The sequence below is a fragment of the Mus caroli genome, unplaced genomic scaffold (genome assembly GCF_978045245.1).
Source record: "Mus caroli unplaced genomic scaffold, Mus_caroli_1 scaffold_19, whole genome shotgun sequence".
Lineage (NCBI taxonomy): Eukaryota > Metazoa > Chordata > Mammalia > Rodentia > Muridae > Mus > Mus caroli.
The window spans coordinates 73,694,548-73,716,501 of NW_028227274.1; the positions used below are offsets into that span (position 1 = coordinate 73,694,548).

Consider the following 21,954-nt stretch of genomic DNA (forward strand, 5'->3'; position numbering starts at 1 on the left):
TTATGAATCGTCAGGTAAATATCGGATGTGCAGGATATCTGATATGTGACCCTTGTGAAAGAGTCGTTCGAGTCCCCCACAGGGGTCGTGACCCACAGGTTGAGAATCACTGGTTTAGCGCCTCCACCATGGTCTAGGTATGCCCAGGTCCAGTGCATGGAGCAAACCAAACATGGGCTTGGACATATGTTCTGGGGGAGGGGGGTCATCCAAGTGTGGGTTCCAGCTCCCCAGAGATGAGGGGGAGGAGCCACCAGCCATCCCAGTAAGACCAGCCTCTCTGATTGCCTCCTCCTCCTCCCTAGCCTTTATAGAAGTGGTTGCTCCCTGGGACCAGAGCCTCCCAAGAAACCAGAACTTTGTTTCTAGCCTGCAGAACTTCATTGTCTACCTGGCTGCCTACCAAACCGTCCCAGTCAGGACCCAATGACTCCCCCCTCTCCCCAGCAGCCTTGGAGGTAGGGCTTGTGGGTCTTGCCTGGGATGCGGCAAGGGATCATGAAGGAGGCTCCAAGACCCGTGGAGCCAGCAGTGGGCTCTTCCCTCAACAGTTGCTTGGGACAAGACCTGCATTTGGTTTTAATTTGCCAGCCTCATTTCTGGCCCCGTTTGCCAGTAACAGGGGCCAGGGCAGGTCCTAAGGCAGTCAGTCCAGGGGACAGCATCAGCCCTTTGGAAGCTAGCAGTGGACAGAACAGAGGCACTGCAGGACAGGGGCTCAGGAACACAGGATTCCAGTGGGGACCCCCATTGGAGCAGAAGTTTCCAATTACTAGCTGGCTACTGGCAAGCTGCTAGTGGCTAGATTCTTTCCAGGGGGGTAGGGGGAGCAGGGCTTGGTCTCCCACTAATCAGGGGATCCTTGAGGGGAGAACGATGTGATCTCAAAATCTAGGGCATTTTCATTGAGGAAAAGAGACTTCAAAGCCACCGAGTTTTGAAAAACAAAATAAAAGGGTTCACGCTGAGCCGTGAGCCCTGGCTCTCCCTTCTCTGCCAGGGGGAGCAGCGGGACCTGGGGCTGGAGGCCGAGGGTTGGAGGGTGGAGCACGGAGGTTAGAGGAGAAAAAAAAGCCTCTCTCCAGCTCCGCTGGGGCTGACAAAGGCCATCAATTATGGGCAGCTGGTGGGGACCGTGCCTGCCTTTGTCCTCCCAGACATCTGCTGCCCGCTGCCTGCTGCCAGTTGGCGACCGTGGCTGACAGCACGTGGGAACAATGAGAGCTGTCTCGACCCACTTTTTCAGCCTTCAGCAGTCCTGGCTGACCCAAGCGGTGGCCAGAGGTGTGGGAGGCAGAGAGGCAGCTGTAGACAGTGAGGAGAGGCAGAGACTCCTCCCATAAAGCTCTATGGGGGAGGGGGGCGGCGGAGCGGGGGGGGGGGGGAATGGGCTGCAAGGTAGGGGGTGGGGAGGACTGGAGCCGAGGAGAAGAGAGCAAGGGCGGGTGACCACCAGGACAAAGAGACATGCTTTCCCTTGGTGTGAGCTGCCACATGCGCAGGCTTGGGGGGTGGGGGGTGGGCTGCATGGGGAGCCCTTCTGAGGGATCCAATCTCCTCCTCCTCCGCTGGCTCCAGACTGGCCACCGTGGCTACCTGCCTCCCTGCTCAGTTCTCTTTCCCGCCAGGGCCACCCCTGTCCTTGCGCCTGTCCATCTGGCCCTGTGCACCAGGGCCCCAGCTGCCCACGGGCTGCCCGCCAGGCCCCCTCAGCTGGGCTGTCAGGCTGTCAGTTTCTGGATGGTCCTGTTGTAGTACTGCGTGATGGGGGGTGTCAGAGGGTTCCAGCTGTTGGCGTGGAGCTCGATGACCTCCAGGAGCAGGGACCTGGTTAGCATGGACTCCGAGGGGCACAGCATCTTATCTCTTGCGCTGGCTAGGAGCTCCGTCATCATCTCTGGCAGCTGTTCCTCTAGCAGCCGGCCTGTGCTTTGTAGCTGTGGGTGAAAAGTGTGGTCAGGGTGGGGACTTGGACCCCATAATATGCACTCCTCCTTCGGGTCTCCATCTCCCTCCCAATCCTTGGCTAGGTAGGCTGGAAGCAAGGACCAAAAACGATATAAATTGTCCTAGGGATATGCAGATCCACGCAGGAATAGTCAACGGTGAGATTTAACAACCATCTGCCAGCAGGTATGTCCGGTACCAGGATATTGCCTGCTGCCCAGGCCTGACAGCAACTCACCAGGAACTCATCTCTTGTGTTTTCTACCCCAGGACCTCCCCTCCTGCTGGAAGCCTTCTCTGACTACACTTAGACTCTCCCTTGACCCCATGGTCCGCTCTCATGGGCAATGAACCATCTTTGTGGTAATTCCCATCTGCCAGGTATTTCTCTGGAAACAGACCAGTGATTAATACCTATGTGTGCCTGTGTGAAACATGAGGGGAAATGGGTCTCCTTTCTAAGCCCAAACATACCTCTTGCCCCAGAACTGACCTCTGCCCACATCTGTGATGATAACTAACAGAGAGATACAAACTGAAGTAGGCCAGCCAGGTAAATGGGAGACCCTTCAATCTTTTTTTTTTTTTTTTTTTTTTTTGTTTTTTTGAGACAGGGTTTCTCTGTGTAGCCCTGGCTGTCCTGGAACTCACTCTGTAGACCAGGCCGGCCTTGAACTCAGAAATCCACCTACCTCTGCCTCCCAAGTGCTGGGATTAAAGGCATGCGCCACCACACCTGGCTAGAGATTGAAGGCAATCTTTAGAGGAAAAAATGCTGGCCAGGAGAAACTCTAATCTTTCTGGGCTTCTGGCTAACAACCCCTGCAGGACCCTATATAACTGAATGCTTCTTGCCACTGCACCCTGGCTTGTCCTACCTGCTTTTCTAGACTCCACCTTTCCCATAATGCCCCTCTCAGACATCCGTGAGCCACTCTGACCTCCCTCTCCTGATTTCCAGGGATATATGCACATTTCCCTTATACATTCCTCAGCCCCTGAGCTTGTGCCAGCCTTGAAGCTATCTGAAGGACCAGACCCTGACTTGTCTTTCCCTCTAAGCTCTGCAAGTGCCATGCAGCAGCCCAGCTGAACCCCAGCAAACAAACCTGATGGCATCTCATCCAACCAAGACTCCTGCGCAGGTTCTTGGGACTAAGAGCTCCTGGGATGTGGCCTTTGCCACCTGAGCGTACAGTAAGCTCACTTGCATAGATAGGCTGGGTCCCCATGCCAGAAGGGCTTCTCTCTGTGTGCTATCCTGAGTGATTCTGGTCTATTTGTAGAGGGCAAGGATCTGTCCCAAGAACCCAGCCAGCCTTGGAAGGAAGATTCCAGAAGAAGCCTCAGTGTTCAGTGGCTACACCTTGAGATCAGGAGTAGTGCCTCCCGAGGGCCAATGTAGGAGACTCACTCAGCCAAGTATTTGGCGCCTTCTCCCAATTGCATATCATGGAAATGAAGGGAGCTCTTTAGGGCAGCAGGTCACTTGTAAGCTCTTGAGTCATTTGTATGGCACACCTGATCTAAACAGCAGGAGGCCTTCAGACTGAGAAGTGGACAGTGCCAGCCTATAATGATTCCCCTAGAGAACAATCCTCTACATGCCTGGCTCACCATCTCGCCCTATGGAGGCCCCGCACACACACAATGCTTTAGATAGGTCTCTCCCTAGCAATGTGTCATGGATGCTCCTACCCATGCTCCACTGACATCTCTCCACTGACAGCTCCCAGGACCAGTGGCTGCCCCAACGACTTTGGTTTCCCTCAACTGTAAGGCCTGAGGGCACTGAGTCTGGACATCAGGCCATCTGAGCCCACCGCTCACCTCCATAGAACAGCAGAGGACTGCGTCTTCCTTCACATCCTGTGACTGCAAGAGCTGTGGAAGAGAGGGCAGAGAAGAAAACAGTCAGGCTGTACACTCAACGGCTGCTAGACCCTTCAGAAGGACCGCTGTTCTGCTCATTCGTGTCCCAGCTTTGATGCTATTGGTGACCAACATCTTCACTGGGTCAGGGGTCAAGATCTGCCTGTGGGAAAGAGCTGACCCATCACACATGGTTCTCCACAGGTGCAACACTGTAAGCCCAAAGCCAGCTATGACTCCTCTGTTCTAATGAGTGCCTATTAACTAAGGCATGACCAGGCTGCCTTGCCCACATCCCACCAAGGTTTCCTCCACCTATCTACCCTGTCTTCCCAATCTCTCTCTTTAGAAATTGAGACATAACTCATCTAATGTGAGATTCACTTTTTTTTTCTTTGTCTGAGACAGAGGTCTCATGTAGCCCAAGCTGGCCTTGAATTTGCTATGTAACTGAAGATGACCTTGAATTCCTGGTGCCCCTGTCTCTACTGTCTAAGTTTTAGGATTAGAAGTGTGTACCACCAATGTTTTGCTTGATTTTTTACCCCCCATTTGAGACATAGTTTCATACAAGGTGCAGCCTGGTCTCAAACTAGCCATCCTCTTATCCAGCCTTCCCAGTGCTGAGATTATAATGCTACATTTGGCTCGCAGTCAGCATTTTCGGTATATAACTGCATGTCTCACACATATCACAGTTCTAGTTCTGACCTTTGTATTTCTGTCCCTGGAGATTCTAGGCCACCCCATAACCACAGATCTCACCCTATGGAGGCCCCCCCCACGACTCTTCAGCTAGGTCTCCCCCCAGCAATGTGTCACTGATGCGCCTACTCATGGTCCACTGACATCTCTCTAGGGCCCCTGACATCTCTCCCTTCTTGTGTGCTTGTTGTCCTCTCCCTCCATCACAAATGAAGTTTTATAAGACCAGGGCCTGATTTGTCCACCTTTGTCCTCAGCCCCTGGCTTAATAATAATAATAAAAAAATTTTGCTAGAAAGAGAATTTGGGAGGCAGGAAGGTAGCCTGTCAAGCTGGCAGTGTCTACAGGAGGTAAGTGAAGGGCCAAGCTGAGGGGCCACTGCCTTCAGAGCAGAGCGATATATACATATCTATTGCCTTGGAAGGTAACAGAGGAGGGTGTAAGTGGCACCATCTCACATACCTCTCTCGACAGAAAGGACACGGCACAGAATTCAACGGATGTTTCTGCAAACACATAGCTTGCGCCGGTGCCGTCTAGGGCAGAGATTCTCAACCCTCTTGGCAAACGACAGAGATCGCATCAGATATCTCACCTATCAGATATCAGATATCTCGAATATCAGATCCTTACATCACAATTCACAAAAGTAGCAAAAATGACAGTTACGAAGTAGCGATGAAAATAATTTTATGGTTGGGGGCTCACCACAGCATGAGGAACTGTGTTAAAGGGCCACAGCATTAGGAAGGTTGAGACCCATTGCTCTAGGACAACATTGTGATAATTACCAGCTTCAAAGCCTCTGACCCAGTCAGTGTTACTTGCAGGACTTTCTCCTTCTTTTTCTTTTTTTCTTTTTTGGTTTATTCGAGACAGGGTTTCTCTGTGTAGCTCTGGCTGTCCTAGAACTCACTCTATAGACCAGGCTGGCCTCGAACTCAGAAATCCGCCTGCCTCTGCCTCCCAAGGGCTGGGATTAAAGGCGTGCGCCACCACTGCTCGGCAAGAACTTTCTTCTGAGCATGTACCTGCACACTTTACACAACATACCCATTATCAACTTCATTCTATTAGAGTGAAAGAAAGATAGTAGCGTGGACACCTCCTGCTATGTCTGCACAGCAGACTGTGTAGCACACAGCTGTGTCTTCCCTCCAGTGGTGTCTGGTTCTGGCTTCCTCTTGACTCTTACTTATCCCAGGGTTGTCAATTCCTGAGAAGAGCTCAGGATACTTCCCCTGGGGGTGTCCTGGGGGTGTCCCCGGGGTGCTCTAAGAGCCACACCCAGGTCTCTCATCTGGGTGACTCGGGAAACCAGGTTGAAGATTAGGAAACACATTCTGGGAAGTGTTGGGGGGGGGGGCATCTCACCCTGAAGCAGGCCATCATGCCATCTAGCCCACTCTGGTGGCGGATCCCAAAGCCGGGCAGGGTGACCCTGCTGGGGGAAGCTGGAGGGAAAGGTATGTCTGCTTCCACTTACTCCACAGGGCAGATGGAGGCTAGGCTCCAATAAGGTGAGCTCTGCACAGCTCTGGAACTCCTGCTGTGTCTTTCCCTCGGGTCCCCCCAACCCCTCCCCCACAGCCCTTCTTGGGGGTGGGGGACAGTTTGCAGGAGAGAATCCTTACATCAAAAATGGCTGGCTGGGAATGGTGGCGCACACCTGTAATATCAGGACTTCCTGTGGCAGGGGGATGTTGTATTTAAGGCCAGTTTGGGCTCCATAGTGAGAGTCTACCTCAAAACAAACAGAACCCACAAGGCATGTTGTAGACATTCCAATAAATAAATAAAATGCTACAGAAATTACAAGGCAGGCAGAAGATGGGGTGTCTGGGGCAGGGAGTGGGAGAGTTATGGCAGCTTTCCCATAGCACATGCTGGCCTGTGCTGGTCATGTTGGTCCAGAGATCAGCCTTTGGGCCTGTAGTATCTCCCCACAAGGGTCTACCTGGTTTCTGACAAATGAAGCAATATTATGGGAAGCTCCTCAAAGACCTAGGACCTGAGAAGCAATGGCTGCTGTGGCATGTGCTTTACCACTTCTGGTAATGACGCAGGGAAAGCATCAAGCAGCTCTGAGGCCTATGGCAGAGTGCCTTGACACCCCAAGCCAACAACTCCTCCCTACTTAAGCCATCCAATGCCTGCTTATCTTCCTTTGGCCTTCTCTGACAGGATGAGGCTCCTCTGTCTGTCCATCTTCCTTCCTTTATTCCTCTGCTCTTTCCCCACGCCCCTGTACTATCCCAGGCTCCCCATAGGCGAGTACTACCATGCCTGCCCTGCAGGGCCTGAATCCCTCACTTGGGACAGGGAAGACAGCTCAGGACTCCCAAGTAGAGCTGGGGGAAGGTTCCCTCCTCCAACCTTATCTCAAACTTGGCTGTTGGGAAAGTCTGGGCTAAGCCAAAAATCACATCGTGCGATAGGCCCTGTTGCGCAGGCCTGCTAGGCTTTCTCAAGGAAGCTCCTGAGGGCTGTGCCTTTCATTCTCCTGTCTTCAATGGTGCTGCGTAGGGAGAGGACAGGAAGGAAAGGCTGGGGAGATGGCTCAGTTGGTAAAGTGCTTGTCTGGCAAGCAGGGGGACCCGAGTTGGATCTCCAGGAATTGTGTAAAAATCTCAAGTGTCAGGGGGCACACTTGTAATCTCAGCCTTGGGGAGGCAGAGGCAGGGGGATCACTGGGGTTCAAGGGCCTACTGGTCTAGCCTAATTACTGAGCCCAGGGTTCACTTGAAGAACTTGCCTCAAACAACAAGGAAGAAGATGCCTGGCATTGGACTCTGATCTGCTCACCCTACACATACAGACTCAGCCCTCTCTGTGGAACATGGACCCCTAGAACCCTTTAGCACTGACTGTAGAATAGTTCCTTCGACCTCCTCCTCTGACTGCTGTGTACCTTGTCCGCTCTGTGGACAGTCGGGAAGTCTCCCACCTCTGCTTCATGAGCTAGCACGAGGCTCATCTGCCTCCTTCATTGAGGGATCCCTCCCTGGAACCCCTTTGTGTGTATCCTCCCAGGTTACCGAGACCCATCCGTGGCTCCCTAGTATCTGCTACTGGACTTTCCCTTTGTGGATTTCCCAGACATCCTTCCAAGTACAGAACCTTTCCATTCTCCCATCTTGACTCAAATTGCCTGTTCTGTGTCCCATTTCTCCGAGTCTAGGTTCCCAAAAGGACAGCTGGGTTAAGAGAACCCTTTTGTATGTCGAGGGGCCAAGCCATTTTCTCATTCATGCGTGCTCTACTTGGGATTTTTCAGGAGAGACAGTTGTTTGAACTCAAAGATTGGTCTCCAAAAGGGAGTGGCCACTTGAACAGACATAACACTCGCATACTTCTTCAGGGCCATATGATTGGCAGTAATCAAAGGCAGAGCAACCCAGATGCCCCTCATTGGAGGCAAAGGATAAATGAATGACCCATCTACTGGGGCTGACTAATATTCAGGAGTCATGATGTGTCTTTACTTCAGTGACCCTTCATGCACTGCTGAGAGGAGCCAGGCACAAAAGAACAAACACAGCCTGAGTCTACTTACATGAGGTTCTGAGGACAGACACATTCATAGAGACAGAAAGCAGATGGTAGCTGATGGGAACTGCGGGGTGGGGTGGGAGTTAGTCGGTGGAGACAGGTTTTTCAATTGGGGAAATATAGAAAGTCTCTGTAGCGGTAGGGTTGATCATAAAGCAACATGAATGGCCTTAATACTGTAAAAGTATATTTAAAATGGTAAAGTATTATAGTACGTATATTTTACTACAACAAAAATAACTGGCTATATATAAGTAAGTAAGTAAGTAAATAAATAAATAAATAAATAAATAAATAAATAAAAGAGTGACCAGAGCAAAAACCTCTGGAAGACTAGACTGTCCTTCTGAGTCTCTTCTCTTAAGAAGGGCTGCACCAAGCATGGCCTACGTTCGGGTGAAGGTCTGGGTGGGGAAGAGGCCACCCCTCATCCAAGTCTTTGGCATAGAGAGAGATGTGGGCGGGCTGGGGCAGGCAAGCCACCCGCACCCTTGCACTGTGAAATGTGTTTCTTGGACGAGAATCCAAGGCAATTGTGCGAGCCCACACAGTGTTTGTTAGGAAGCGAACGCATTCCTGGGCTATTGTCTCTGCCGGAGCCTTGTTGTGGGCACACCCTTCACATCCTCCCTCAGGGAGAAGAAGCTGAGGTGCTCCAGCCAGGCTGTGGGAGGCCTGACAGCAACTAGAGAAAGAGCATCCCCGAGTCCCCCCTGGGAAGGGCCATGGAGTATGGGCAAGCTGCCCAAGGCGTGCCCAGTATGGAACCAGGCTGGCTTTTGGGATGCCACCCAGCAGGGAGAGAAAGAAGGTGCGGAGGGAAGGAGACAGTGGGGCTGCCTGGATGTGCTGATTGGGATGATCAAGGAGACCACCACAGCTTTGTGTCTCACTGGGGAGGGTGTCAACCTGAGGCCATGCTGGCCACCCTTCCTGACCACCGCGGCTCTCCACAGGCACACTCTGCAGTCTTGGAGAACAGACCCAGCTGCCTCACACACTACAGCCAGAGCTCTCTCTGACTCTGTTGTTAGTAGCACAGGTTCTGGGGAGGCTGGAGGAAGCAAGGCAGGTAGAGGATAAAGAAGTCTATAGAATATGACTCTTGATACCTTGTTGGAGACCAGAGCCCATCAGAATGTTTTGATTGGCTGGATTATATATGGAAGGGCCAAGACCTAGAAAGATAAATGTCAAAGCATGGAAGAAGCTGAAGGCCAGAAAGATCAAAAAGGAGATTAAAGAACTGGAGGGGGGTGGACATCTCAGAGATGGGCGCAGACACTGACAGTGGAAAGAAAGAAGAGAGAGTGAGAGATAGGGCACAGCTCTAGCACGTGGTCCTAGGATCACAGGTTGTTGGACTGGGGACTCCACAGTCGTCAGAGCCTGTCTATCCTATGCCTCTGCTGGCTCTGGGCCTTCATCACAGCCAAGTCTAAAAGACAACACAGGAACTGATACTCACGGTAATGACCTTGAGTCATCCAGAAGAGGGGTCAATTATGCCTGCTTCTCTCTGTTCAGGGAGGCAGATAATCTATCCAAGAAAAGGCTATCATCAAAAATGTGCAGCAGGCTGACAATCAGGATCTGCCACTGACCAAGAGTCACCCAGGGCATGCCACTTAATGACGCTGCACCTCAGTTTCCTTATCCGGGAATGGGGATAATATCTGCCTCCCTGTTTTGAGAGTCAACTGAGATAATATATAGGCAAGAACGTTTGAAAAGCACAAAGCCCAAGCCGAGCGCATGCAAGGTGTTATTATTATGATTACACTTATATCTTTATAAACATATATCTTCCCTGCAGATCCCAACACACTTTGTACCCTCGTGACACTCTTGTGGAGACAGGCAAAGGCCACAGGCATTATTATCTCTACTTAATAGACAGAGAGACTGAGCCACAGTAGTTAAGTGGCTTGCAGAAGGCAGACAGAGAGTCTGAGCAGAGTTAGACAAAGCTCAGAGTCCTGGGTCAGCATCCTCTGACTTACAGAGCACTGTTCATTTCTCCTGGACTAGCTAATTTTTAGTCTGATCGCTGGAACTCATAATTCTTAATTCTGCTGACTGGTAGCTGTAAAAGCCAGCCTGGGCTTTTACAACACGGCATTGATTTTGCCTGTTCTTTGATTTCGCTGGTGACAACCGTATTCATCTGTGTGCTCTCATCCATCTGCTTATTCATTCATCCACTTACCCATTCGCTCTCCCTTCTATCTACACATTGACCCATCCGCCCATCCATTCATCAATTCATCCATCCATCCACACAAGTATGCATCCACTGATACCCCAATATTTAAGGAATGCCCTATATGGTAAGCACAATGTAGACACAAAATCATGGTAAGACTTCTAACTTAGTAGGGAAGACTAGAGAGACTTATGGCATATGGGGTTAGAGTAGAGGGAGAATAGTGGTGGTAGTGGAGAATATTCCAGGCCTTTGGCAAAAAAGAATGTCTGAAGGCTAAGGCAATGAGAGCAAGCAGAGTTCACCAGTGCACTGGCCAGTATGCCAACAGTGTGCCAAGATACCTGAAGTACACAGGCTAGGGGCAGGGGAACATAGCATAGCAAACAAGGCTAGGGACAAATTCCAACTGGATTTAGATGCTGTGCTGCTCAACACTGGGTTTTGTTTTTGTTTTGTTTTGTTTTGTTTTGTTTTGTTTGTTTTGTTTTGTGTTTAATCTCAAGATTCTGGAGAGCCCCTGAAAGATTTTTTTTTTTTTTTTTGGCAACGTTTCTCTGTGTAGCCCTGACTGTCCTGGAACTCACTCTGTAGACCAGGCTGGCCTCGAACTCAGAAATCTGCCTGCCTTTGCCTCTCAAGTGCTGGGATTAAAGGTGTGTGCCATCACTGCCCAGCTCCCCTGAAAGATTTTAAATGGGAGACTAGCAGGTGATATTTACATTTAAGAAAGATCCTTTCTTTCAAAGAGTGGAGAATAAACTAGAACGAGGAAGCCTGCTTGAAGCTTAATCAGAGGCATAGGTGGCAAAGCCACCAACAGTATGGGAAGGCGGGAGTGAGAGAGTTCGGTGGGAAAGTGGCTACCTGGCTCAGTACCCAGGGCAGTCAAGGCCATCGGTGTGAATCAGGTGACCTGGAGAATACACAGAATGAGAAGAGAAGGTCTGACCTGGGATAAGAGAGGATGAGTCCCAGGGGAGGAAGGGGAGGAGAGTCAGAGATCTAAGTGGAGCTAGAGGAAGTAGCGTCATGGAAGGTAAGGTTTCCAGGAAGTAGAAGGCCAGCAGGTCAAATGCTTGGAGAGGTCAAGTAAGATGAGCAATGACCACAGTGGCTTTAGTGATTAGGAAAGAGTGACCTTTGTCATGATGACATCAGTGCGTGATAGAGTCAGGCAGAGGCTAGAGACCAGGGCCTGGAGAATGTGAAGTAAGCCCAAGGTACACAGAGAAAGAATATACTCCTGCTTGCTTTTACTTGGGGGCCTCTCCAATATCTGTTTCTTCCTCCTTCTCTCTCTCTCCAATTGCCCCTCCCCCGCTCTGGTTTTTCTTCAGACCTTGCCTATGGGAGAGAAGACATCAAAAGAAAAAGGGCAGCATTGGTTTGACAGGAATGTGTGTGGAGGCAGGGGGATCTGTAACCGGTTTAAAAGTTTCAGATTGAACCAGATTGGGCAAAGTTAGGAGCAAGGGGGATTGGGCACACAGATCAGCCTAGGGTAAGAGAAAGGCTCTCTCCCTCTGAGCTGGATGCAGGGGCTGTGAGGTGCTTATGTAGCCGCTCATGCTGTCCACACTGGGGGTAAAGCTATGGGGTTCGGCGTGTTCACATGTTAATTTCTTAGCATTGTCTAAGATAATGTCTGTGCAGCCTGCATCTTGGATACCCCAAAGAGGGGAATTTTCCCTAATGTCACTTGTTTACTAGCCTAACGGGGGAGTCTTGGTAACTTGGCCAGGGTCAGATGTCAAGGAAGTGCATGTTTCAGCCCTAGCATTCGGTCTGAGCCTGTGCCCAAGGGCTGGCTGCTAGCCCTGTAATGGAGGTGAGCAGCTTACCCTAGCCACGGACCAGGCACCCGCTCCGTGGTGAGGGCTGATTTCCTTCTTGCAGAGCTTGCAAACCTCCACTACAAAGTGACCTCACTAAATGTCACATGGGGGTAGTGCTTCACCCACAGCTGGCCCCAGGGACTGGAAATATCATCTGAGGCCCTCAGCAGACACCGAATCCTTCTGTAGACACCAGAGCCAGGGGCCACAGCCCCGGTGAGTGGCTCCTCTGGGGAGCCAAGCTCTGGTCAGTGGCCCGAATAAAAAGGAGTTCTGCTCACAATCAGCAGCTATAGATTCCCAGGACCTTGGGGTCAACTAAGTCTGCAGTCAGAGCCTCCTAGCTTTGCCTGTAGAGCCTATCCTAGTCCTTTCTAGGAGCTGCTTGTCTTTTCGGGTTTGAGTTACCGAAGCATCTACCCATCTTGCTTTAAGGAGAGGAGAGACTGGAGGTAGCCCCCTCACCCACCCACACACACACACACACACACACACACACACCCCTGCCCCCAGAGGAGGCTCCTGAATGCTGGACAGCACCTTTGGGCATCTGATCGGTTACCTGAATTATATTTTCGGTGCTTGTTTTAAGTGAGCTTTGTGTCCATTTTCAAACCCCCCTCCCCATCAGGCCCCCCTCCCCCTGTTAGACACTATAATGATTTCTCATGCTAGGGGAAACAGGGGAGAAACAAAATAACTTCCCCCCAGAGAACGCAACAGTGGGTAAAGCGGGATTTGAACCTAGATCTTATCTGGCTTCAAAGTCAATGTGGTTTAGCTACTGCTACCCAGTGAGCTGTACAGAGTCAGGCCTGGGAAGGGTGAGTGGCTGCTTACCTGGTTTGCTTGGGATACTCTCAGGTTTTACCTGCCATTTGGAAACTATTCGTAACAGCGATTCTTCAAACTGCCCTGCTTTGGAGAGTTTACTTCCCAGGTCCGAGAAGACAAGGCAATCCCACTTCTGCCCTGGGGTCAGCATCTCCACTAATGAGGCAGGCGCAGGCTCCTGCCTCTCTCTGAGGGTGAATATGCAGACAGGGAGGAAGGCCTGGGTTGCCAATGCCATATCACAGGGTGCTTCTCGTCAAAGGGGAGGGAACTTGGGCCTCACCTGAGCCTGCCTGCCAACCCTTCCCCTTGCCCCCTCCCCACACAAGAGAGAGAGAGAGAGAGAGAGAGAGAGAGAGAGAGAGAGAGAGATTGCGACGCAGTCACAGCAGCTGACATATCACATACTGCTCTCTGCCGCAACAAATAAAAGACACCAAGGCAGACATTCTCCCAGATGCCTGTGGGGCAGCTGGGCTTGGGGAGCCATGCACAGGGGCCCTTCCTGGCGATCACCCCTCACATTACCCTCTGAAGGAATGGAGTAACTGTGGCCTGTGTCTGACTCAGAACCGAATAGTTCTCTGAGTCAGGGAGGGTTAAGGCTGGCTGGGGGCCAGGCTTGGGGCTCTGGGTGGGTGGCCAGGCTCCTCAGCTAGGGCCAGAGTGGGAACTCCTAGGTCTGTCTCACCATGCTGGGGCCCTGGGAAGAACAAGGAGAAAAACAGGGCAGCATAGGGGGTCGGGCTGCCTTTTGCCACTAGCTGGGCCTCCTCCCTGCCCTGGCCCTTGCTCTCCCCTGCCCCCCCAGTCCCTCCACCCACCCAAGGCCTGGACTTGACCTTGCAGGGAGGGTGTGACAGCCTCTGGGTAAAGGGACCTAGCTGCTGCAAAGGCATTTTCCGCTCTCTAAAGTAAACAATCAAACAGGAAATTAATCGAAAAACCCACTTCAACGGAAGGTTCAGGTTGTGATTTTCACAGCCTCAGAGCCAGGAAATTCAAGGTTATAGTTCCCATAGCAACTCGACTGTAGAAAGAGGGACTGCTGGGTCGGAAGAAGACCTTGAGGAGTCAAGCAGGCCAGTCCTCTGCCTCCCAGGAACATCTTAGGCGGAGGGCGAGTCTGCATGACTTGGGTAGACGGCTGATTGGAAATGGGCCATGGTGCAGGGGGGACACTGCGAGGCTAGGTGTGCTCTTGGTGTGCACGGTGTGAGCTCTCACAGTTCACTCCGGTGACCTTCAAGGGACTTCACACTGTTCTATGCTGGCTGTATTCCCACAGCCTTCAAAATGGGACAGTTCCTCAGAAAGGCATGCCTTGTTCACAGGCTTCATCCCCAAGGGAGCAGGGGCTGTACTGTGCCTATCCTTATTCACAGCCTCATGGCTTTTCTGCTGTCATCTCTTGTGCACCCATCTGGACTAGACACACTTCATTATTGCCCTTGGACCCATTCCCATGGCTGTTGTCTCCGCTAAGAAACATCTTGTTTGATTGAGCAGCCCCCAAGATAGCAAACACCCTCCTTCCTACCCCAGACCCCCTTGCCGGTTCAAATATGCAATATTAAAACATCAGCTCTGTGCACCTTCCCGGCTCTAAGCTACTTACAGAACCAGAGGCAGACCTTCCCCTTCAAGTCGGGGTGGGAGCTGGGCATCTTGGGTGGGGCTTTCTTTTGTGTGTGTGTGTGTGTGTGTGTAGAGGAATCCCTACTTGACAGGAAAGGACAAGAGGGCGTTGACGCTCAACCTCTGGAGGAAACAGTCTGGAATTCTTCGTAACTAGTACGCGGCTGACCTCCTGCTCAAATGGCCCCTCATAGCCCCCTGGCCTTACCATGGGACCCAAAAGAGGGACACTTTCCAAGCTGTAGCTGTAGCTTCCTGGGCACCAGGCCTGTGGCAAGAGGGCACCCAGCCACCGGCCCAGCTGCCAGCCTGGCTCTGGAGCCAGCGCCTGAAGTGAGCACGACCGGGGCAAGTGAGAAGTGGCGCCTGCCCGGGAGACACAATGTCTCCCTGATTTCCTAACAGGCCCAGTGCCGTGCCAGGGCCCAACGGGCAGCTCCCCAGGTCCAGCCTCACTTGCGAAACTGTCCTTTCCTCTTATGGAGCGAGCTTCCTGGGGGTAGCTATGCTGCTGTCTAGAGTTGCAAGAGCGCTAGCCAAGGCACACCTTCTGTGAGCCCCCTCCTCCTTTCCTGCATCTCCCTCCTCCTCCCCTTCGTCACCATGCATAGCTCAGAGGCTACTCCTCAGGAGTAGCCCTTTCACAACACCAGACAAATAGATTTAATCACTAGAGATGGCGGGGAGGTGGCTGTCAATAGAGCGATGACCTGAAGACTTCTGGTATCTTAAACCTGAGGAGCCTCGCCCGTTTGTTACAGAGGAAGTGGCTCCCGGACACCTCGAGGACCTCACTTAGAGATAGGGCCTGGAGATAATCTGGTGGGCCGATCCAGCCACCTTCCCTGGTACCCAGCAGGAAGAAGCCTCTTAGAGATTCGTTGTAGTCAGCTTATGTCAACACTTGCAAGTCTGTTCTTCCAATGGTAGGGGTCATAATCCATCTTAGCCTCTGAGAGGACGGTGCAAAAGTGACCGGCAAGGACCCTGAGGGACAGAAGTTGTCACATGCTGAGCCATTCTTCTGCCATTGAGCGTGTGTGTGTGTGTGTAAGCAAAACCAATACATGCTGTTTAAACTAGTCTCTCCCATGTATCAATATTCTCTGGATGCATTTAAGAATGAATATAAGGGGCTGGAGAGATGGCTCAGCGGTTAAGAGCACTGACTGCTCTTCCAGAGGTCCTGAGTTCAATTCTCAGCACCACATGGTGGCTTACAACCATCTGTAATGGGATCTGATGCCCTCTTTTGGTATGTTTGAAGACAGCTACAGTGTGTGTGTATCTTTAAAAAAAACAAAAACAACAACAAACCAAAACAAAAAACAAACAAAAAAGAATGGACGTAAAATGCCAGGCAGTGGTGGCACACCCTTTTAGTTCTAGCACTCAGGAGACAGAGGCAGGTAAATTTCTGAGTTTGAGGCCAGCCTGGACAACTGAGTAAGTTCCAAGACAGCCAGGGCTACACAGAGGAAACCCTGTCTCAAAAAACCAACAAAACAAAACAAATAGCCCATAAAGCTGGGCATGGTGGGGCATGCTTTTAATTCCAGCACTCAGAGGGTAGAGGCAGGTGGATCTCTGTGAGTTCGAGGCCAGCCTGGTCTACACTTCAATCTCCAGGACAGCCAGGGCTACATAGAGAGAGAGCCTGTCTCAATAAACAAACAAACAAACAAACAAATAAATAAATAAAAGAATTCACAGGAGTCCATAGCTACCTGGATCCTCTGGATCCTAGTCAGGGGTGTGGCCTTTCTGTGACGGAGAAGATAAGGTCGCAGAAACCACACTGCAGAAGCTGGACTGAGGGCTGTCCCTGGAGTGACAAAACCCAGCCGGCTCCTTAATAGGTTAGACGTAAGCAAGGACGAACAGGTCAGGACAGCTGGGTCTGGGACAAGTATGCTCTGTTAACTTTCAGAGAATAATAGGCCTGCGCTAAAGGCATAATTAGCATTGTACTCAAGAGTGTCAGGCACCCAGCAGGAGGGCAGACAGGCCTGGGCTGAGCTAAGGGCCTGGGGCCACTTGGGGACCTCAGAAGGGATTTGGTGAGGACTCTGCCAAGACTCAGAGATAAGAGACTTTAATTGGCACCTGGAAGTGTGTTTGGCTTTGGAGCCTAACCCTTGGCAGAGTAGACATGCAAGAATGGGGCAGTGCTACCACAGCTGGGGGCATCTTTTCAGATGACTAATCCTCCAGCCAATATTCTAGTTCTCCGTGCTGTCCTTCTGTGTTCAACTGACTGTGTCTCGAGAAGATAAAGTGCTGAGTCTGGCATTTCTGTTCCCTGGCCCACTTCCATCAGGGCCTACCTTGTCTTCCCTCCTCTTCCAGACCTCCTTCTGGCCAAGCTCGTCTGCTTGCAAACCTATGGTGCTATCCTTCCTGTCCTCACCAGCCTCCCAATACCCTGCTTCCCCATCGTCACTCCCCGGGCTGAACACACCTTGTTCCACCCCGACACCACTTCTTAGATAACTCAAGACTACCTCACACCCTTCCTTCCCTCCTCCTCATCCCTGGCCCTCTTCTGTCCTCCTCTTCTCCCCCTTCCCGCTGCTCCCTGAAGTCTTCCCAAGAGCTCCCCTAGTGTCCTTAGCAAGAAGCTCACTATTCCTGGTCTGGAGGCAACCATTTGGTTTCTCCCAGCCTGTGGTATCTGTGAAGACTAGATTTCTTCACATTGTTCATGCTAGGTTTGTGCCTAGCGGACCCTCTTGGAAGACTGAAGGACTAGGTCTGAAAGAAGCTTATACTGTCTAGGGCAAAACTACTCCAAAGGGCCCCTCAGTGATCAAGAGGCTTATGGTAGGACAGGTCCTACCTTCAACTCCTCCACAGGCAGGAAAATGTATCCATCCATCCATCCACCCACCCACCCACTTATCCATCTACCTGCCATTCATCCATCCATCCATTAAAGAGGCCCAGAGCTCAGCAGATAGATGTCTGGAATGCAGGGTATAGGATACTAATCCTAACTTTGCCACTTACTTAGGCTGCACAACTTAGTGGCCACCTCCCTACGTCTCAGCATTTTTTTTTTTTTTTTTTTTTTTGGAGACAGGTTTCTCTGTATAGCCCTGGCTGTCCTGGAACCCACTCTGTAGACCAGGCTGGCCTCGAACTCAGAAATCCGCCTGCCTCTGCCTCCCGAGTGCTGGGATTAAAGGCGTGCGCCACCACGCCTGGCTGTGTCTCAGCTTTTTAATTGGCAATGTGGGCACAGCAATAGTCTCCTCCTCTGTGGATTGCTGCAGGAATTGAAGACACACACCACTTGGAACACTGGAACCAGGGATGAAGGCATAAACCGTTTGGAATACCCAGTGTACAGCAAGCTTAGCTCCATCAGCGGGAGTTCACCACTAAGTGGCCTGCATGGGGCACAGGGTGAGGGTGGGATGACAGGCAGAGTGTCATCCACCCATCTGTCACCTGTGTGGAGGAGGAGGCTTAGGAAGTCTTCCCAGGGAGAGACCTTTCTGGGGAGATCAGGGAACGAGTGGGAAAGATCAGTGGGCTATAGTGTTAGCAGAGGGGACAGAAACAGGGCAGGGGCCTAGAGGGAAGCATGGTTAGAATACTGGTTGGTAACTCAGACAGAAGGTAGAGTAGCTTAGCTGAGCCACTGAGAGAGAACAAAGTGATCAGATCGAAGGGAGTTGCAGAAGTTGTCCACAGCCCTGGGATCTGGCAGGTTCAGGATGGATAAGATGAGAGTCCGAAACAGCTTTGGGCTTAGTGAAGCCACGAGTGGGTGGCTCTGCAAAGAGGTGTTGATTTGGGGAGCAGGAGGTGGGTCCATAAGGCATTAGAAGTCTGAGGGGATCTGTGGACAGGCAGGGTGAGGTATTAAGAAGAGAGATGGGGCCGGGCGTGGTGGCGCACGCCTTTAATCCCAGCACTCGGGAGGCAGAGGCAGGCGGATTTCTGAGTTCGAGGCCAGCCTGGTCTACAAAGTGAGTGCCAGGACAGCCAGGGCTACACAGAGAAACCCTGTCTCAAAAAAAAAAAAAAAAAAAAAAAAAAAAAAAAAAAAAAAGAAGAAGAGAGATGGGTACAGCTCGGACTGCACAGGTCTGGGCTTTGTGTGGTTAGATTCTAGGGGAGTTATTGATCCTACATAGCTCCTGAGATGGTACCTCAGGGGCTAGGGTTGCCCATCTCCTGGCTAATCCTTCTACTTCTACTGGCCTTGAGTCAGGTCTCCGTACTGCACTGTGTGCCCTTGGCTCTGAGGAGGTGATCTGTACACATTCATCCCATCTTGCATCCATGAGTTTGTGCTCACACTGCTTGCTTCAGAAGTCACTGGGAGGGAGACTAGTTTCAGGAAGACACAACGATCAACTTTATTTCCTTCATTTACATGGGGACCAGGAGGGAGAAGTCGGGGGAGAATGCCCACTTGGGTTTCTAGCCTGAGCAAACCTTCTATGGGCAGAGGCTACATGAACCACCACTGAAGCTGTCTGGAGAGAGGATCTGGCCGGGCCTGGAGCTCAGGAGTGGTCCTGGCTGGAGAGGCAAAGGGAAGACTTTAGCGTAGAAGAACCTCCAGGGCTCCAGCGGTCCTCAGCCAATGGTGTCATTTAGACCAGGGCACTCAGCTGTAGGTGGCTGACATTTGTACTACATAACTCTGCTGTGGTGGTTTCCTGTGCAGGATAGAATGTTCTACGGCATTTCAACCCACCAGCCACCATCAGAAACCCTTAGTAGTGACAACTCCAAAATATAACCAGACCTTGCCAAATATCCATAGCTGAGAACCATAGCTGCACGTAGCTGTGCGTGGAATTATACCCCACCCAGCCCACCACTGCCCTTCTGTGCACTGATTTTCAGATGGGCATTTGCTCTACAGAGCTAAGAACGGCTTTCACACTTTTAAATGGCCGAGGAAAATGTATTTGGCTACAATGTAAAAATTATACAAAACTCAAATTTCAAGAGTCCGTAAAAAAAACCCAAAAAAACCAAAAGTGTGCTGGAATAGTCACGCGCACTCATTTACATTTAATTCATAAGGAGACACGGTGACACGTGCCTGCAGACTTAAGATGGGTAAAACAGGAGAGTGGCTGGTTCAAGTTCAGCCTAGGCTATGAAATGAGTCTCAAAACAGTAATAATGACAATGGTAAGGATGATGACCAAAATCTAAAACGTGTCATCTGTAGCTGACTTTGAGCCAATGTCAGTCAGACTGAAGCCAGAACAGTCCCGAGGCATTGGTTAATGCAAGTAACTACCCCTTATTCTATCTAAATGCTTGGGATTGAATGTATTTTGGATATCTGATTTTTTTCTCTCAATTTCTGAATATTTCATATCCCTGAGTAATCTTGGGGATGGGACCCAAGTCTAAACACGAGATTCATTTATGTTTTATATATACCATATAGACGCACAGCCTGAAGATAATTCTATATAGCATTTAAACTAATTTAGTGCATGAAATAAAGTCTCATAGTGTGGAATTTTCCATCTGTGGATTCATATAGGTATACAAAAAGTCTAGGAATTTGGAACACAGTGGACTTTCAGATAATGGATGCTTAACACATATGTTAGCCTTGACAGGTTCTATGCTGTTGGCTTGGTGGGGCGGAACTGCTCAGGGAGACAGCATGTAAGGAGACTGCTCTTTTTTTTTTTTTTTTTTTTCTTCTTCAAGTCCTGGCTCTCCAGAGTTGTACAGTAAAGGGGTTGCTGGAGGGGAGTGTGGGGTCAAGGGCAGGCTTCTCCCCTTGAATTGGCTGATATGAACGAGCTCCCGCTGCAGGGAATGGAAGGTAAGAGATAGGAGAGGACCCTGGGAAGGCAGGAAGAGGAATGGGTACATTGGAGTTGGGGCTATTGTTCTGGTGGACAGACTATCACAGCTAGATGGAAACCCAGACAGGCCCACTGTGGCTGACAGGCAGCCTGGTCAGTCTGTGGGCTCATAAGAAGATTAAAGCCAGCCAAGGTTATGCAAGCAGACTTAGATAGCAGCTTGGGTTGGGAAGAGAGACACTTAAAGCTGGCTTTAGGAGTATTTTAAAATCTTACACTATTATTTGCGTTTATGTATAAACGACTTTCCTCAGCTCTGTGCTAACTTTGTAGCGAAATTACATAGTCCGTCAGGGGGTGATTTTGTAACATCTTTTTAACTTTTCTCAGTTGGACATCGCTGAGAAAACTTTTTATTTAAATGTAACACTTGCAAAAATATGCCCAAATTCCAAGTGTTTGGATACATTTTTCATAAAAGGAATGCCAGGTCAAGAAATGGAACCAGAGCTGCTCCCAGAGGCAATGAGCCGTCATCCCCTTAGGCCTCTGCTGCCTGCTGAGCCTTCTGCCTGGCCCTGCATTTGGAAACCACAACTTTGTATTGAATCTGTTGCTATGGGCAGTGGTGGCTAGCTCCTCTCACAGCAGCACTTTCCCCAACCCTACCTGTTCTCAGCTACTCGGTTCTGGAGTTTTCTTCCAGGAGAATCTGCCCTTAGGTTTTAGGACTTAGTTGGACAAGGTAGGAGATGACAGAAATTCAGGTCTGAATGAGACATCTCTCATGTGCCCAAGGACACCGGATAGGAAGGGAGGAAGCTAGTGCCTCTGAACTTACTTTGGTTGTTGTTGTTGTTGTAGTAGTGGTGGTGGTGGTTGTTGTGTTTGGTGCCAGGCATGTGGGAATAGAAGCCAGGTGTGGCCCATGTGAGAGGCAGGTGTGGCCCATGTGAGACACAGGTGTGGCCCATGTGAGACACAGGTGTGGCACATGTGAGACACAGGTGTGGCACATGAGAAACAGGTGCTCTACCACGAAGTACACGGCTCAGCCCCATGTTTGACATTCTTGGCAACATTGAACCCTTTGAAGATTGATGGAAACTGTTGCCTCTCCCAGAAAAAGTGTACACACACAGGTTCACAGATGTCTATATCTAAATGTCTCAGTGGGTCCCCAGAATCTGAGGGCCACACGGGCATGCCGAATATGTGGCTTCAACACTTCTCACACTAAGTCACCAGTGGAAACGCTTCAGGGACGTGAAGAGTGACTGCCCCATAGGGCCATCAACACGGTGATGGGTCTCCCGTGTCACCAGAAAGATCATGTGCCTTCTCAGTTGAATGGTTAGGGGGGAAGCCAGAATGACCGATAAAGATACAATGCTGTTCTTGACCAGTTTGATTTCTCGTTTCCTGCAGGAGAGAAGCAGATACAAAACTCTCTCCCACGTTACTGATGAAAAAGGACTTGCCCTAGGCTGCAGCTAAAACACCAACAGTGTGGCATCTTCAAATCCTATTACTCGAAGCATTGGATGCTCTGTCCTTCATTCT

At 50.6% G+C, this 21,954-nt stretch overlaps 1 protein-coding gene across 8 annotated transcripts in view; it reads right to left on the bottom strand.

Annotated features, from left to right (window-relative positions):
- Positions 1–1,382: 1,382 nt before the first annotated feature.
- The window catches only part of Ctif (cap binding complex dependent translation initiation factor), a 267,859-nt gene continuing 247,287 nt past the window's right edge, over positions 1,383–21,954 (bottom strand). For all 8 annotated transcript variants that reach the window (XM_029472081.2, XM_029472083.2, XM_029472082.2 and 5 more), the window contains 2 exons: positions 3,778–3,831; positions 1,383–1,937 (listed from right to left, as the gene is read on the bottom strand). In XM_029472081.2, coding sequence (XP_029327941.1) covers positions 1,722–1,937; positions 3,778–3,831 — 270 coding nt within the window. In that variant the 3' untranslated portion in view covers positions 1,383–1,721. The remainder of the gene's footprint in view (positions 1,938–3,777; positions 3,832–21,954) is intronic.